The sequence below is a fragment of the Malus sylvestris genome, chromosome 8, assembly GCF_916048215.2.
Source record: "Malus sylvestris chromosome 8, drMalSylv7.2, whole genome shotgun sequence".
NCBI lineage: Eukaryota > Viridiplantae > Streptophyta > Magnoliopsida > Rosales > Rosaceae > Malus > Malus sylvestris.
This window is the reverse complement of record NC_062267.1, coordinates 10,103,179-10,121,922: the sequence shown is the minus strand read 5'-3', so window position 1 is coordinate 10,121,922 and position 18,744 is coordinate 10,103,179. Positions and strand designations below refer to the sequence as shown.

Below are 18,744 nucleotides of genomic sequence, written 5' to 3'. Positions count from 1 at the left end.
AAGAATCCCTTGTCATGCATGTCCCTTCTTTTCCTTTCAAATTGCTGTCAGTAGGAAGAATAACACAATTGCTCAATTGTCTTGCAATTTTTTCCACTCAATATGTGATTTTCCAGGATCGAGTTTCGAAGGAAACGATTGGTAAAGGTTTTTTCCTCAATGGCCTGTACTATGTCAACTTCTCTTTAAGTTTTCCAAAAAGTTTCTACGTAAACTCAAACACAGTAAACAAGGAGCAGCTGTGGCACATGAGATTAGCTCACCCTTCTTCACATGTTATGTCTTTTATTTTTCCTAGTTTCTGTAAAGAGATCCCAGATTGTGAAGTTTGTCACAAATCTAAGTTTACCAGGTTACCCTTTCCCCATTCTCTCTCTAGAGCTACCAAAGCTTTTGAAATTGTCCATTCCGACATTTGGGGACCTGCAACCTTAGAGTCTTTTGATGGTTATAGATTCTTTATATCTTTCATTGATGATTTCTCTAGAACTACCTTTGTGTATTTACTTAAATTCAAGCACGAAGCTTTCCAGTGTTTCAAAAATTTTCATAACTTAGTTAAAAATCATTTTAACTCTAATATTGGCATCTTAAGGTCTGATAATGGCTCTGAGTACACTTCCAAAATCATGACAACTTACTTAAGTGAGCATGGAATTTTACAACAAACAAGTTGTGTAGGAACGCCACAACAAAATGGCATTTCAGAAAGGCAGAACCGAGATTTGCTTGAGAAAACACGATCACTAATGTTACAAGCAAATCTTCCAAAGAAGTTCTGGTCTCAAGCTATACAAACCGCTGCATACATCATCAATCGCCTTCCTAGTAGAATCTTGAAGTTTAAATCTCCTTGCCAAATTCTCAAGGGGAGAGATATTGACATAAGTCATCTCCGTGTGTTTGGATGTGTATGCTATGTGCACATTCAAACTATTCACCGAGATAAACTTGATCTAAGGGTTATCAAGTGTACATTCGTAGGCTACTCAACTTCCCAAAAGGGATACAAATGCTATGATTCTAAGACCAGAAAGGTGTTTGTATCCAGGGATGTAAGTTTTGATGAGACGCACTTCTTCTTTCAGAAGCATGATGATGAACCTCAGGGGGAGCTCTCATATGAAGTGTTTCCCACTCCTCTCGTCCTTGATGATCCAAGGCTGTCAACACCGCACAATGAAGCTATTGAGATAGAACCAGCTCATGAAAATATGGAAGCAAATGATGAAGAAGTCCTCCACGAAATGAGAGAGCCCCAACTTGAACAACCTACTCCTCCACGAAGGAATCCTTCTCGAAACAGACAACTTCCAGCCAGGCTTGATGATTTTGAAATCTACACGCCTAGATATCCTATTGGACAAATGGTTTACCATAGCAAGATCTCCCCATCTCATGCGACCTTTGTTACTAAGTTATCTCTAAACTCTGAGCCTCGATCCTTCGAAGAGGCAAACCAATCTCCTGTATGGAGGCGTGCCATGCTTGAGGAACTGAAAGCACTCGATGAAACTAAAACTTGGAGCATTGTTTCTCTGCCAAAAGATCAACGTGTGGTTGGGGCAAGATGGATTTACAAGACAAAATTTAACTCAGATGGAACCATACAGCGGCACAAGGCAAGGTTAGTTGCAAGGGGCTTCACGCAAACCTTCGGGGTAGATTACAAAGAAACCTTTGCCCCGGTGGCAAAGATGAACACAGTTAGAGTTCTTCTTTCGGTGGCTATCAATTCACACTGGTCTCTACATCAAATGGATGTAAAAAACGCTTTTCTACATGGAGAGTTAGAAGAAGAAGTGTACATGCGCCTACCACCTGGTCATGAACGAGAGAAGGAACAAGGAATAGTCTGCAAGCTTCACAAGGCCATTTACGGTCTCAAGCAATCTCCAAGGGCTTGGTACTCAAAACTGAGCTTTGTCCTTATGTCATCCGGTTTTAAACGAAGCAATGCAGATTCTTCAATGTTCACTAGGATTGGTACGCATGGAAGATTGGTGGTACTTGTTTATGTTGATGATCTTATTGTCACAGGAGATAATCCAGAAGAAATAAATGCTCTCAAAGCCACCTTACATTCAACATTCTCAATCAAAGATCTTGGCAGACTTCGATACTTTCTTGGAATCGAAATGGATCAATCTCCAACTGGGCTGTTTCTAAATCAAAAAAAGTACGTTCTCGATCTTTTAGAAGAAGCAAATATGATGCATTGCAAACCTGCTAAAACACCACTACCAACAAATTTCAAGCATGAAACCTCAGGCATCCAGCTTGAAAATGCATCGGAGTATCAAAGGTTGGTAGGAAAACTTATCTATTTGACTATAACTCGACCTGACATTGCTTATGTTGTTAGCTTTGTCAGCCAGTTCATGCATTCTCCCACATCTCATCATCTGCAACTAGTTAAAAGGATCCTTCGGTACTTGAAAAGCTCAATGTCTACCGGGATTTTCGTGCAAAACAACGGACACTTCACCATTGAAGGATACACAGACTCTGATTGGGCAGGCAATGTCCTTGATCACAAGTCCACAACTGGTTACTGCACTCTTGTTGGTGGTAACCTCGTCACGTGGAAGAGCAAAAAGCAATCCGTTGTAGCTCGGTCAAGCGCAGAAGCTGAGTACCGTGCAATGGCATTTACTGCATGCGAACTAATTTGGCTAAAGAGTTTGCTGCATGATCTTGAAATCATCTCTTCCAAGCCAATTCTCCTCCACTGTGACAATCAAGCAGCGATGCATATTGCTGCCAACCCCGTCTTCCATGAACGCACAAAGCATATCGAGGTTGACTGTCATTTCGTTCGCAACCAAGTCCAGTCCAAGCTGTTACAAACTGTATTTGTTCGCTCCAGTGATCAACTAGCTGATGTGTTCACCAAGCCTCTTCCTTCTGCTCAACTTGATCGTATTCTCTTCAAGCTTGGATCCAGAAAATCTCTCGATCCAGCTTGAGGGGGAGTATTGAATATTCTTTAACCCTAATACAGTTGGAAGAATAATGGCTTTGATGGATAACAGCTCATCTTGCTTTCAGCTAGGGTTTAGTGCTAGTATTAGCTGTTTGTTATTCCCTCTTCTTTGAAAAGCTTGTTAATAGCTGTAAAGCTTGTGTTAGAGAGTGTGGGGGTCATCATACTTGCTTAGCTGCCATTGTCCCCTACATTTTGTTCTTCACTCTCTTTCCCGTTTATTCTTCTATTTATGCATAATCTTGTAACTGTTTGATACATGAAATATACATTAAGGTTTTCTATAGTTTTTAACTGTTTAATCAAATTTTAAGGATCCGGATTAATGGGTCATGAGGATTCAGTGGAAAGGGGTCCGGTATAGGAGAAGGGCAATAGTCCCAATCTATAATGTTTGAGCCACAACGAACAAATTCCATAGTACGGTTTTGACCAAAAAGGGAAACGGAAAAGTTTTGACATCAGCCGCGGTAAAATCTTAGAAAAAGGAGATCTTTTGAGGTTCCAAAATCCGACATGGCGAAATATGGTTGGCTGCTCGACGTCAACCTATGTGCCTCACTTAAAAAGGGTACAAATCGGTCATCAAATTTATGACCGATAAAACGATCCACATTGCAGATACGAACGCACGTTCCTTAAACAACCGCCAATCACCTCCCGCCACGTATGAAAAAGTCCATCTTTGACCGCACCACGGTTTTAATTCTCACACGATCTCTTTCCTTATTGGCCGTCACCAAATCCCACCTGACAGCCACTTCTCTTTGTCAGGCTCTGATTTGTAACTTTAACCCCGCAAATCCCCCCCCATTGCCTTCGTCAGGTAAAACCCTAATTCTGCAAATTTTATCAAAATCTCCGATCTGTACGGAAGGAGGCCGTTTGGAAATCGTCTGCGTCGCGGCCCACTGGTACTGTCAATTCCTTCTCTTACAAGAGCGGTAATTTCGTCAATTTTCAAAATTGTGTGTAAATTTGGCGTCTTTTGTTGAAATTGAGATTGCGTTTTGGGGGAATTTGATTGGTTTGCACCTTGTAATTTGATCTCATTTATAGGGTTTTCAGGAGGAGTATTAGTCCAGTTCGATTTGATTGGAATTGTAGTTCGAAGCGGGTTCTTTTCGCGTGATTACATTAACGATGAAGAACGTTGAGCGGATTGCCAATATCGCATTAGCAGGTTTGCTCTCTGTAAGCAGTAAATTGAATTTGTTTTCTCAATTTTAATTTATTGGGTTCTTTTTGTGGGTATTGGAAAATGTTGCTCTATAAATAGGAAAAATAAGTTTGAGATTGAGTTGTTCATTGGGCTATGGAGCTGTGGGGGAGTAGAATTACATAAATTTCTAATCTTGATGGGTCTTTCAGTGAGGAAAAATGACACTAGTCTCTAAAAGCTTCAAATTATTTGTTTTATTTATTTACTTATTTTGTTTAAAAAGAATCAAAATTTGAGGAGCATCTGGTGGCCTTGGACTAATCTTGAAGAACTAGAATATAATTGGCTATTTATAGCCTTGCTTTTAGTTTATGAAATTAGGGATATGATGAACAGGAATTAGGGAATGACAGAACCACCCATTGATTTGGTTTAAGACCGATATGTTGTAGGATATGCTTGGTGGTTGAGATAAGCAGGCTAATAAAGTTTACATGCACTGCCAGATTTTGTTCTGTATGTTTTTCATTGCTATAAGTATTTGAAATGAAAAGGGGATGAAAAAATTTCTTGGTACACTCTCACAGTTCTTGTTTGACTAGCCAATTTGGGGAAAGTATGTGAGATTACGTGCCTATCTGTTTTTATTTCCAATCCCAGTGTTATAAGTGCAATGCATCTTAGTTATCTAGTAAAATTTGCAGTGTATATTCTATAATGTTTAGATGCCATGGTTGAGGTTTGGTGGAATGGTCATCACTCGGCAATTAAATGACTAAGTTGCTTTTGGCTGCAGGTTTAACGTTAGCACCACTTGTTGTGAAGGTAGATCCAAACCTAAATGTAGTTTTAACTGCGTGTCTCACAGTTTTTGTGGGTTGCTACCGGTCTGTGAAGCCAACTCCACCTTCAGTAAGTACAGCTGTCCTTTTTATTTGTTTTGTGATGCATCTGTCCTTGTATTCTTGTCCCTGCGTAGAAATTCACGTTCATTTTCAATCATGCAGGAGACAATGTCTAATGAACATGCCATGAGATTCCCATTTGTGGGGAGTGCAATGCTGTTATCGCTATTTTTACTTTTTAAGTTCTTATCCAAAGACTTGGTCAATGCTGTATTGACGTGCTATTTCTTTGTTCTTGGGATCATCGCTCTCTCGTAGGTCCTTTATTTATAGTTTATTTTCAACTGCTATATTATTGTTATATTAGCCGACCCCACTTAGTGGGATAAGGCTTTGTTGTTGTTGTATATTATTGTTATACTTTTTAACATCCCTTATGTGTACAGGGCAACACTTTTACCTGCTATTGCACGATATTTGCCAGAGAGTTGGAATAAGGACCCTATCGTCTGGCGTTTTCCTTATTTCCGGTGTATGTGATGTCCTTTTCAGTTTTTTTTTTCTGCAAAGTAGTTTTTTTTTTTTGTTTGAAACTCTGGATTTACTGTTAATGTCAATGAATTCGATTTTATTTTATGCTGTAATTCTTCTGAGTGTAGAAATCAATATGATCGCTTGAAGTGTTGTGTATATAGTTAGTGGATCTTCTAAGAACTGTTAGGAAGGTAGAAAAACATTTTAGTTATGGATCAATGACTCTCTTGTTTTAACATGAGTCTACCATTGTGTGAAAGCAGTTTGATAGTCTTGTGGTCTGAGTTTTGGTTTGATCTAGTTGACATTATCTTGCTTGCATCCTGCAGAATGATAATTTCCTTGCACCTTTTCTTTCACAGCTTTGGAGATTGAGTTCACAAAATCTCAGGTTGTTTCTGCAATCCCTGGAACCTTTTTCTGTGCATGGTATGCTTCAAAGAAGCATTGGCTGGCTAACAATATATTGGGGCTCGCCTTCTGTATTCAGGTCTGTCAGTATCCAATTAATAGATATTTGAGTATGTTTAGCCTCCTCTCTAATAATCATTTCTTCTCTTATCTATATGTTTTGTAGTATTTTTATTTTCCTTTTAAATTTTAACCCTGCACTGGCGTATGTTGTGAAATGTTTATTTAATCTGAGTATTGAAGAATTTCTTTATTTTTCTTTTCAGGGAATTGAAATGCTTTCTCTTGGGTCTTTTAAGACTGGTGCTATCCTTTTGGTAATAAGCTCTCCCTTGGCTTTCTACAAAAAAAAATTTGAAGTATTTTTATCTGCTTTTGTTTGTCTTTAGCACTGCTTGTGCTGCTGAACCTTCCTTTCTATCTCTGTTTTCACTGCTTTAACTCTTGATCTAGTATTTCGGTTTCCGGGTCACTGTGATTATATCATTATACCCCTTGTTTCCTCTTGCTGACCGTTACAATATTGGATGCTAATACTCCATGTATATGCACGTGTGTATTTATATATATACACGTATTTTCTTTACTCTTTGGTCCTTGTGCATTGCAGGCTGGACTTTTTGTGTATGATATTTTCTGGGTTTTCTTCACTCCAGTTATGGTCAGTGTTGCCAAATCTTTTGATGCGCCTATAAAGGTTTGTACTCCAGATTAATCAAAGATCTTTTTACCAATAAATAGTCGGCTTCCTAATGTGGAAAAACTTCTAATGCTCTTACTGTAACCATGATTTAATTGGTCTGCAGCTGTTGTTCCCCACAGCAGATGCTGCACGTCCATTTTCTATGCTTGGACTTGGTGATATTGTTATCCCTGGTAAGGTTAAAAACTTTCATATGCTATTTTTCTTGTATCTACTGCATGATTTGTCTAATAGGTTTTTATTTGTCATTTTGTTGTAAATTCGTTCTATAGAGTTTGAGTGTTATATTATGTGGAACTAAAATCTAAGTATAATAGACAGTTTAATATGCTACCTAAGTTCTAACAGGTCTCATTCTTTTCCATTTGATATGCTACCTAAGCATAATGGATCTTGTAAGGACATTTGTTTTGAATCCTCTGGGACCCACAAGCCACCTGATTTTGTCCTCCCTAATTAAGCATCTATATTTCCCACTTTTGGATAGTTGAGGAATGCTGTGAAGCAGAAACATTTGCTTTCACTTTGTTTATTTGTACTTTTATTTTCTCATTTTCTTTTCTTTGCTTTTGAATCCTATCACGGAAGTATAATATTCTGGTATTGTGGACAACAGGGATCGATCAATTACTTGAAAATGATTTTACTGATTGAGAATGACTCAGTAAAATCTCTTCATTTTAGTTGTTTTTTCTAACTTTTAATGTTATGCCTTCCTTCAGGTATTTTCGTGGCGTTGGCTTTGCGGTTTGATGTATCTAGGGGGGGAAAGGGCCAGTACTTCAAGAGTGCATTTTTGGGATACACAGTTGGTTTGGTCCTCACAATTGTTGTAATGAACTGGTTTCAGGCAGCGCAGGTGAGTTTGGCATAATTATGTTTGTTGTATTACTTTTCACATAGTTCTCACTATGAATAGTGACCACTTCAGGTATTTTCGTGGCGTTGGCTTTGCGGCTTGATTTTAATTGAAGTTCCCAATCTATTATAGTGACCACTTCTTTACTTTACGTGAATTTTGTCTCCTCCGTCCATCATAACTAATTAATTACCTGATCCATCCTTTCTGTTTTCTGTTTACAGCCTGCACTGTTGTATATTGTACCATCTGTTATTGGATTTTTGGCTGCTCACTGCATATGGAATGGTGACGTCAAACCAGTATGTGTGAACATCCATGCCTTCTTGTTTGATGTATTTGGTTTATGTTATTACATAAAGTAGATTATGAATATTTTTACTTGTGGCATTACATTCAAACAATCCGTAATAATATCAACATAAATCCAGGAAAAAAAAAAATATGCAATCCCATTAGTGGTTTTGGTTCTTGTATAAGTGACGACGGGCAATGACTTAGGAATCCTTTTGTTAGATATAAGCTATCATATATGTTTGTGAAGTCGATGTTAAAAGGGGCTTAAAGTTTTGGGGTGAAGGAAATATTGGAAACGAAAACTAAAGCTAACGGTTTAAGAGATGAAATCCAAAAGAGGGGTGAAAACTAGTCGTGTGTGTCACTTCTTGTACATATTTGTTAATCTTTTTATATATTTTGAAATACGTATCTGAGTGAGGTTCCGATCTCTATTGATGCAGCTGTTGGCGTTCGATGAGTCGAAGAGTGCGGTGATATCTGAAGAAGAAAGTGATCCCAAAACCATCAAGAAGGTGGAGTAAGTTGAAATACAGAGAAGCCACAGAAAAGAAGACTTTCCAACGCAAAAAAACAAACGCTGTTTTGCTCTTGGCTAGTTATGCAACTGCACGCCGTTGTAACAGTTTTTTCGAATCGAGGACGAAATAATATTTCAGTTCCTTTTACAAGTTGCAACGATTACAACAATGTTAGGTTAATACAGAAACCTTTCCTTATCTTTTTCTATCTAACTTTCATAGAAAATTTAAGTCATTCATTTATCTTGCTGATAGATTCATCGCACACTTCAATGTTCAGGGAATTAGTTGACCTGTATTAGGCTAGTTGGTTAGGGCAATGTGTCTATCCTCCCGCCCCAAAATCCGAATCTCCGTCTCCGTAAGTTTGAGGAGTTCGTCTTGTCAAAAATGTAGGTCGCATGGAGGTAAGTATTACAGATCGAAGTCTATGCAAGGGAAGAGGTGGGTTCCATGAATGTGAGTGTAATCAATGAATGTGGTCCAAATAACAGCACTTGTAATAAACTAGTAACAGTTGTCGACGTGCAATTCATTTATTGACTGTTGTTCGGGATATGCAGAATTTTAGTAGTTGTCATCTATTTGATTAACGGATGTATTATGAAAAATGCATTGTCAATATGGTAGATTAACTACAATGAGTAACCACGCAACACCGAAAAACACATTTTTGAAATCAATTATTGTTGAGTGGCACTACCTATAGCGATAATGATTGTCATATATTCAAATACAACGTTATATGTTTGTTGAGCAGAAATGATTGTCATATATTCAAATACCCATAATCCATATCATTATTTGATATCGCTGTCAAAAAGCCAACTCAGCAATCTTATCTGCACTTTTCATTTTCTTTACCAAAGACGCATTGTCCTACAAAGATCACATCCAAAATCGCAGCAAGTGATCCAGTGGTAAGGGTGCAAACTAAGGTTTTTTAATAAACAAAAAAAATGTGAGAGATTTTGGGGTCCGATATTCTGAATTGATGAGTTTGCTTAACTGTGACCACGAGTAAGGTAAAATTTCTCATAACTTCATTGAACTCGAAAGAAATAAATAACTTTAAAAAAATAAAATTAAAAAAAGACAGAAATCGCATCCAAAGCCTCCAACATGCTTTATTTGAGTGGAAAATATGACACTCCATTTAATAAGCCAATAAATGAGATATTATTCTGTGGCCCCTACTCCCTCGTAACACATGCATTTCGTTATCATGATATTGGACAAGGATTGTCTGCTCTCTTTTTTTCCATGCTCTTCTATTTGTGTGGTCACAGTTAAGTCATTTCAACATTTTATATTACTATTTATTTTTATCTTATTATCTTGGGCAAAAGATTGTTTACCACCCTCATGTTTCGTGGTTTTCAACATTTAGTACATCAATTTTTTTTCGTCCCAGAGTCATACCTAAAGTGTAAATTTTGGGACAGTCTCATACATCCGTTAGTCAAACTGTTAAATCTGCCGTTAACTGATGACATGGCGCTTATGTGGACAATGACTGGGTGCCACGTGTCATTAAGGGGTCCACGTGGATTCTTTTTTCTTTTTTCAGAAGGGGTTAAAAAAAAAAAAAAAAAAAAAAAAACTGTTTTCTCCCTCCCTCATCCCCGCATCCTATCCCTCCCTTCTCTCTTCTGCAACCTGCAATCTGGGTTCATCTTTCTGTTTCTTCTTCCCCACCCAACACAGAAAATCACGATCCTTCCTCTTCCTCTACCTCTCTCCCACCCATTCCCCCTCCCCCTCCCTCTCCCTCTCCCTCTCCCTCTTCTCGGTGCGGCCTCCCTCGCTCTCCATCGTTTTCTGCTTTCTGTGCAAAAATGCCGCTCCTAGTGATCTCCTTCATCTTATGTGCTGAACAAGGTTTGCTGGAAATTTCATAGTTAAACAATGTTAGAGGTCTTCCATATTACATTCCATTACATATTTTTACCACATCCTGTATATTTTCACTACATAACGTGATTCAAACTTTCCCCAAAACAAAACAAATTTAACATTTTACGAAACTTACAAAACCCATCATAAATCCATACATAAATTCAAAATTATAACTCAGTGATTAAAACATACAATTTTTTTGGGTGAAATTTGCAAATTTTATAACTCAGTGATTATAACCCAGAAAATAATATGCGAAGGAGAATTGGAAAAGCAGAAGCAGGAAGAAGCAGATCTGATGGTTTGTTTAAGCTCCCAACCTCCTCGTTCGTCACCTGCCCTCCAAACACCACCTTTCTGATCCCCATCTGACGGCTACGATCAATCCCCAAAACAACACCAAACAAACAATGAATCATCAAATCAAGGAACAAAACGAGAGAGGGAGATAAAGAGAGGGAGGGAGAGAATTTGGAATGTCACCTGGTGAGGCCGATAGGCGAATAAGGGAAGAGGAGAATCAGCGGGAGGAGTCTCGGACCAGGTGAGCAGATCTATGGTGGATGTATGGGGTTTCCTCACCGAAGTGCTCCTCTCCATTTCGGGTCATGCCTTCGGATTGTCACATTATCCGATTCACCACCACCACCATTGTCGCCGGAGCTCGCTGGCAAAATGACGGTACTAACCTCGTTCCGGAACATTCCTCTGTGTTTGCTCTGGAGTACGGAAGGCAGAAAAGAAAAAAGGGAACAGAAAAGGCAGAAGAAAAAGTGAAAAGGGAGAGCAGAAGGAGAACAGAAAAGAGGGGTTGGTCGCTGGATTGGATGGGAGAGAGAAAAGAAAGCTGGGAGGGGAGCAGCGCAGGCGAAGGAGGAAGGGGAGGGGGAGAGGCGGAGGAAGAGGAAGGATCGTGAATTTCTGTGTTGGGTGGGGAAGAAGAAACAGAGAGATGAACCCAGATTGCAAGTTGCAGAAGAGAGAAGGGAGGGAGAGGGTGCGGAGATGAGGGAGGGAGAAGACATTTTTTTTTAACCCCTTCTGAAAAAAGAAAAAAAAATCCACGTGGACCCTTAATGACACATGGCGTCCAGTCATTGTCCACATAAGCGCCACGTCATCAGTTAACGGCAGATTTAACAGTTTGACTAACGGATGTATGAGACTGTCCCAAAATTTACACTTTAGGTATGACTCTGGGACAAAAAAAAATTGATGTACTAAATGTTGAAAACCACGAAACATGAGGGTAGTAAACAGTCTTTTGCCCTATTATCTTTATAAAAAAATATATATAAAATGTTAACGTGGCTAAACCGTAACCATACAAAACAGAAGGGCATGGAAAAGGGGAGGGCAGACAATCCTTGTCCCATGATATTATCTCCCTCCTTCAAATCATTGAGTTCCGGCGTGTGTACACAAAATCTATATAGTTTAGGCCGTTGCTCTCGTTTTCTTTTTCTTGTTTAGGGTTTCTTGAATCTTTTTAGCCGTTGGATTTTTATTCCACAATTCTATCAATTTAGCCGTTTGATCTTACTTTTGGCGATGAAGTAGAGGCACTTCGGATTCAGACGTGCCATCTTGAATATCGAGCTATAAATTTTGTGATGATGAGACGTTGCATTTGTTGCATGTGCACAAAAAACAAGAAATTAACTTTGATACTCTACCTTGATATTTAACCGTCGGATTTGTTGAAAAACCGGTCCACATTTAACGGCTAGATGATTTTGAAATATCTCCTTAAATACTTACTGTTTCCTTTTCCTCATTTCTTCATCAAATCCTTAATTTTCCCTTCTATTCCAGAAATACTCCGAATATTTAGTTACATATCTTTTTAGTGATATGAGTTTTCAGTTGTAATTTAGTTATTTTCAAACTACAAATAAGAAAGTTTCGTGGTGAATTGTCCTAGTAAAAAGAATAGATCATTCATCGTCAATGTACTGCATTTTAAATTCAAACTCTTTTTTTTTTTAATCTAACTTAAAATAGTAATATTGCTTGTAATGATATATCTACACTACATAATTGGGGAAAAAATTGGTTACTAGCTTGTCAAACTCAAGATTCGAACGTAAAATTTTTTACTTACAAATAAAAAAGAATATTATTAAATTATAATATTAAGCGACAACTTTTGTTATTCTTGTAATTATTTTTTCTGGTTACAATTAAAAAAGGGAAATAAAATCCTTGACCTAATTCTTGCCACTTTCTGACCGTCATTAAAACTTGAGCTAACCCCACGTACAGTTGTACCTGTAATCTTTATGCAAATGAATACGATCCAATTATTTGGTTCGCACATTAAGAGCAAGTCCACCCCTAAGGACTTTGTGCCAGCACCCAGCCCATTTATCCACTCCAGTGAACAGTAATATACTCCAATGAACAGTAATAGGCCAATGCATCTCCACCCCTAAAAAAATATGTTGGCATAAACGATCTCCACCCCTACAAAATGCGTTGGCACCCAACCCATTTAAAATATTTTTTAATTTTTTCTAAAAGAATAAAAAAATAAAATAGTTTTAATTTCGGATAGGATTTTTAACCAATCTCGTCACGTCACGTGTCATTATCTGAACGTAATATTTTGTGAATAGATTTCTGCTAAGATTTTCAACCAATCCCGACACACCACGTGTCACTTCCGTTTTACAATAATTTAGCCAAGATTTCGATAAGATTTTCAACCAATCACGTCATGCCATGTGTCATTATCCGAACATACTATTTTGTGGATAGATTTTCGATAGGATTTTCGACCAATCCCGACACACCACGTGTCACTTCCGGGTTACAATAATTTAGCCAAGATTTCGATAAGATTTTCAACCAATCGCGTAGTGCCACGTGGCATTGTCCAGAACCTCATCCTTTCTTTTTTTGTCCATATAAACCCTACATCCCTACATCCATCCTCACACCAAGCTCAATCATTCTTTTTAGCTCAGAATCTTTGTTCATCGTTTTCAAATCTTGAGTTCTTATTACAATGTCTTCTTCAAGAAGAGTGTATAAACAGTTGCAGGAGCACCAGAAAAGGTTGTTGGCACAACAGGCAGAATTAGCCAATCTCGAGGAAGGTGGAGGTGGAGATGAGGCTTTCTTCATGGAGGATGATCACCATAGAAGGCAGAAGGCCTCACATTCCCGCCGTGTCATGGAAGTCGTGGGTCAGATAGCCAAACCAACACGTGCTGCAAACATCGATGGAAAAGGGGAAAAACGAGATAAAGATCTATTGGAAGATTATTTTATTCCCAATAGCATATTCCCTGATCATATTTTTAGACGTCGTTTTATAGTGCAACAAAATTTGTTCGACAAAATCATGAGTAATATTTGCAATCATGATCCATAGTTTGTGCAAAAAGAGGATGTTTTTCATGTTCTAGGTCTTATTCCTGAGCAAAACATTACAGCATCCTTGCGAATGCTTGCATATGGAGCATCTGCAAATCAAGTGGATGAGATCGCGAGGATGGGAAAAACAACTGTTTTGGAGTCCCTGATGCGGTTTTGCTCTGCAATTGAAGCCCTCTACACCAAAGAGTACCTCCGAACACCCACGCCAAGGGACATGAGAAGGCTTCTAAGGAAGGGTGAGATGCGAGGCTTCCCTGGCATGATTGGAAGCATCGACTGCATGCACTGGACTTGGAAAAACTGTCCAAGTGCGTGGCAAGAAGCATATGGCGATAGAAAATGAGCCAAAAACATCATTTTGGAAGCGGTGGCTTCATTTGATACATGGATTTGGCATGCTTTTTTTGGTGTTCCAGGAGCTCAGAATGACCTAAATGTCCTTGCCCAATCCCCAGTGTTCGACGAACTGCTGCAAGGAAAATCGTCGAGATGCACATATTGGGTTAATGGTACCCAATACGAGGGATCATACTACCTTGCAGATGGCATTTACCCAAGGTGGTCAACATTTGTCAAAACAGTGCCACATCCATAGACTGAAAGGGAAAAACACTTCGCAAAATGTCAAGAAAGGTGTAGAAAGGATGTCGAGCGTTATTTTGGTATCCTGTAAGCTCGTTGGGCGATTGTCAGGGCTGCAGCTAGAATGTTTGATGTCGAGGCTCTTCGATCCATCATGATGACGTGTATTATTCTCCACAACATGATTGTTGAAGATGAGTATGATTATGATGTCGTCGATGAATATGAGCCGGATCCGATGAACAACTCAAGAACACGTATCTACTGTGCTCATGACTGGACCGAAGATCCAGTGCAACACGAGCCGTTAGAACGCGATGGATGTTACAATGAATTGATCGTTCAACAGTACACTGATATGCAAGAGCCATACTGGCACGTAACCCGCCATAATGACTTGATTGAGCACCAGTGGGGATTGCATGAAGGCGAAGATAATTAAAATGAGGCCTGTGGTTGAAGAATAAATTGTATTTTTTTTTTAAGTTTATGTAATTCTATGTAGTGTGTTTTATTTTTAAGTTTATTTGGTGAGTTTATGTAATTCTATGTAGTGTGTTTTGTTTTTAAGTTTATTTGGTGAGTTTATGTAATCTTATTTGGTGAGTTTATGTAATCTTATTTCATGTGTTTAAATAAAGTACAAAAATAAATAAATAATTACATTAAAATTGCATAATAAATAAAATAAAAATAAATAAAGTTTTAAAAATAAATAAGAAATAACATAAAAATTACATAAGAAATTAAATAAAGTTTAAAAGAAAAAAAGAAATAACATAAAAATTACATAAGAAATTAAATAAAGTTCAAAAGAGAAAAAATAGAAAAAACATAAAAATTACATAAGAAATTAAATAAAATTCTAAAAAAAAAAGAAATTACATAAAAATTATACAAAGTCTCTCAAGTTAGGATATGTGGTGCTAGGATCTTGGTTGCCATGATTTGTGTAGCTAGAACCCCCTTGACTTGTTTCCGCATCTCTTGCACGCCTCCTTCGCATGACATCTCTTTTTTTCGATGCCCAAAAATATTTAGAATCGGAGACAATCCTACTAGAGACTTGCTCATAGTGTCATGATCTGCTTGAGCCATCCTTTCTTCTCTAAGCATTTCATTTTCTCGATGAAGTGCTTCTCTAACCAGCTCGTTCTCTCGATTAACTATTTCTCTTTGTCTCTCAGCCGCCACATCACGGGCCTCAGTAGCTGCCATTATTGCTGCCATAGTAGCAACTTTTTCCTCATCTCTAGCCTTTTCTCGTGCCATGTTCAGTTCACCTTGGCGAGTAATTTCCTCCATATATTTAGTGTAGTCATTTTTGGAAGAACTACCGTTTTTCTTTGATGCCTTTTTACCTTAAGGCCTGAGGGACTGACGAGTCGGTTGGGTCTCGGGCACTTGTTCAGGCGTCCCTTTTGTGTCTTGAAATGTGTCGGCTTCTTGTTCGGCCATGTCTGGTTCTGGAGAGCTATGTAGACTCATACCGTGCATGACAACTTCTGGACCGGTTGCCACAATTTTGTATTTAGGGCAATCTTTGACAATTTGCCAACATTCTCATCTGGTGAATGATTTGTTCTGGTTCTTTGAATTGTAGAATGCTTGAGCTTGTAGTGTCTATAAAAATGTGGGATAAGATAATGTTAAAAAATGCGGGTGTAACACAAATAAATAAATTCAAAATATTGATACGGGTGGAATGCATAAAAATGACATAAGAAATTAAATAAAAATTACATAAGAAATTAAATAAATTAAAATATTGATACGGGTGGAATGCATATAAATTACATAAAAATGACATAAGAAATTACATACGAAATTAAATAAATTAAAATATTAATGTGGGTGGAATGCGTATAAATAAATAAAAATATCGTCACCTGATCCGCTAAACTTGTCCCACTACGGAGGTTACCAGAAGCATGAGAGATGACGTTTTTCCAACAAGTAAAGGATGCGTTGAGTTTTTTCCAACGACCTTGAAGACCTTGACTAGTTCTGGCATCTTTTCCATGTACATCGCAAAACGCTTTCGTAATTTTACTCCACATTTCTCGCTTATCCATCTCATTACCCGTAATCGAGTCATGAGTAGTGTGAACCCAACATTCACACAACGTAACATCTTCAATGAGCTTCCACGAAGACATTTTTTTCTCTTAAAGTGTAGAAAATATTGAAATGTAGATAGTATAGAAAGTGTAGAAAATATTGAAATGTAGATAGTATAGAAAGTGTAGAAAGTATTGAAATGTGGTGTAAAGGTGGAAGATGAGGGTTAGGTATTTATAGAAAAAAAATAACATTTTTTAAAATTTTCTGTATTTTTTTTTAATTTTCTGTATTTTTTTAATAAATTTTCTGTATTTTATTTATAATTTTTAATAAATTTTAATATAGTTAATTAATCTAGACCGTTGGATTTGAAAAATATTCAAATCCAAGAGCCAGGGAGTTGCCACGTGGCCAACGGTCATATTTCTGACCGTTGGGTCTTTTTATTATTTTTTTTTTTGTGAAAAAAACGTGGACCGTTGATCTGTGATCGAACGGTCCATTTTAAAAGTTAAATTTAATTTTTTTTTACCGTTGGAAATCCAACGGTCTACAAAAAATAGCAGTTGGAAATCCAACGGCTATGAGCATGCCGCGTCACTCATGGGGCTCCGGAGCACAAGTGGGCTGATAGCCCTCTGCAACCTTGTCGACTACTCGCCCTGGGTGCGAGTGTCGTGCACGCGCTAGCCAAATAGGGCGGCTCTTGGGTCTGTCAAAATTGGGCTGGTCTGTTGCCTGACATGGGCTGGGTGCCAGACAACTTTGTGGGCTGGAGCAAATTGACTGAGGGCCAGTTTGTTTTTTGGACTGAGAGCTGGGACATTTTTTCTCCGGTGGACTTGCTCTAATATCTATCCAAAAACAAAACTGCATCTGCAGTTAATTTTTTTTTTTAAAGCTATTTTCTGGACCAGTTGATAATTCGTTGTAAACGTGAGGTTGCTGGGGTCTGTGTGATTCTGTGATACATGTGAATTCCGAAACCCTACGACAATTCCTGGTGTCGTTTTTCTCTTGGCAGCCTTGTAATGTCGATATACTGGAATCTGTATATTCGATGGTTACTGCTAAATTATTTTCAGGGAACAGCAAGCTACGTGCCTCTCTGTAAGACATGCAGTGCCATCCAGTCCAGTTGGAATTTTATCAAATCCAGAAGAGAGAAAAAAAAAATGAAAGCAAATCTGACTCCCAAAAGCAAATATTATAAAAAAATGGTACAGTTCGTCAGCTACAATATATGCATGGATGATCCAGATTTAGCAGTGCTTTAATTTAAAAATACAGTTAGTCGCTGGTGCATACAATGCATTGATGATTAAGATTTGTCTGTTCGTTCATGGACGAAAGACTTTAGCATTGTTCTAACATTATAAAGAATGTTACACTTTACATACCACACCTACAATGCATGTCCATTCAACTCATGGGCGACCGACATTTACATTGATCTAACATTATAGACATCAATAAAGCAGATTCAGAATATACATGATTGTATTTGCTGGCCCAGAATCCAGATATACAGCTTAGCTTTTTAAGATGGAGAGATATACAGCTTAGCTTTTTAAGATGGAGATGGACCCATGAGAAAAAGGTTGAGACGATCGCATGCCAATTGGATGAGGGTCTGAAAGCACATGTAGCATAACAAAAGGGGCGCCATGGAAGTAGTCAAGTTGAAATGATTATTCCCACAGTTCCCACCTGCGTCAAATTATAAAACTCAAAATCAAAGGAGTACTTGCGGATAGGGAAGGAAACCCTAATGCATGTAGGGAGTTAAATAGGCTTTGCTAAATATAGTTATGGGAGTTATTTATGAATATGTGAACGAGTGAGAATTGTTGATCACTTCCTTGGAATTCGAAGATATACATTAACTTTCGGTTTTCGGCTCATGCTAGCGTTTCTCAAGGAATAAATATTGATGCTTGGTTTGGAGGGTTTAATGTAGACAATCTAATTATGCAGTTGAATGCGACCTGAAAATAGCATATTTCTTTTATTATAATTTAGTCACGGTTGCAAGTGAGAGTTTGCCACCTCTTTTGATATAATACTGCCACTTAGTTGAGAATACATTGAAGATGGATAAAGTTCAATTTTAATTTCAAATATTTCTTCAATTTAGTATTATGTTTTAGTGGTATTCCTCTTTACTTGTAAATGAGAGGTTTTAGGTTTCATCTCGCTAAAGACGAATTTAAACCACATTATTGCTAGACAATTGTGAGGCTAAACCCATAATATAGGTAATATCGTTTGTTAAAAAAAAAACTGTTGAAAAACCTTCATAAAGTTACGAATTCTTACCCCATGAATTGCCAACTTAACCTTTAGTTTCAGATATAATACTGCCCAATCTTTGCCTACATGGATGTGAAATCCGCTTCATGTAGATTGGAGGGAAGAATACGAGCATAGAAAATAATGCCAAATTAGTATTTGATGATTTAGGTGGTAATTTGACATTTTGTACAAAAAATTTCTC

General features: G+C 37.9%; 1 protein-coding gene and 1 long non-coding RNA gene across 6 annotated transcripts; one reads left to right on the top strand and one right to left on the bottom strand.

The window, feature by feature from the left end:
• The first annotated feature begins 3,745 nt into the window (after positions 1–3,745).
• Positions 3,746–8,876, top strand: LOC126633304 (signal peptide peptidase-like). Of its 5 annotated transcripts, XR_007627016.1 has the most exons (13): positions 3,746–3,900; positions 4,046–4,169; positions 4,945–5,060; positions 5,156–5,307; positions 5,440–5,525; positions 5,890–6,017; positions 6,205–6,255; positions 6,549–6,635; positions 6,745–6,814; positions 7,364–7,500; positions 7,725–7,802; positions 8,241–8,493; positions 8,599–8,876. XR_007627016.1 is itself a non-coding variant. In XM_050303879.1 (12 exons), the coding sequence occupies exons 2-12, from the start codon at positions 4,130–4,132 to the stop codon at positions 8,319–8,321; spliced, it is 1,026 nt and encodes a 341-aa protein (XP_050159836.1). In that variant the 5' UTR covers positions 3,746–3,900; positions 4,046–4,129; the 3' UTR covers positions 8,322–8,516. The 5 variants fall into 5 exon arrangements, 4 of the variants coding, with proteins under 4 accessions (XP_050159836.1, XP_050159837.1, XP_050159839.1 ...); XM_050303879.1 differs by lacking the exon at positions 8,599–8,876 and having other exon boundaries at positions 8,241–8,516; XM_050303880.1 differs by lacking the exon at positions 8,599–8,876 and having other exon boundaries at positions 3,767–3,930; positions 8,241–8,516.
• Positions 8,877–14,899: 6,023 nt separating this feature from the next.
• Positions 14,900–16,390, bottom strand: LOC126633310 (uncharacterized). Its single transcript, XR_007627018.1, has 2 exons — positions 16,073–16,390; positions 14,900–15,806 (listed from the first exon to the last, which is right to left on the bottom strand). It is a non-coding gene; the product is annotated as an uncharacterized LOC126633310 (long non-coding RNA).
• Between the last annotated feature and the right edge of the window lie 2,354 nt (positions 16,391–18,744).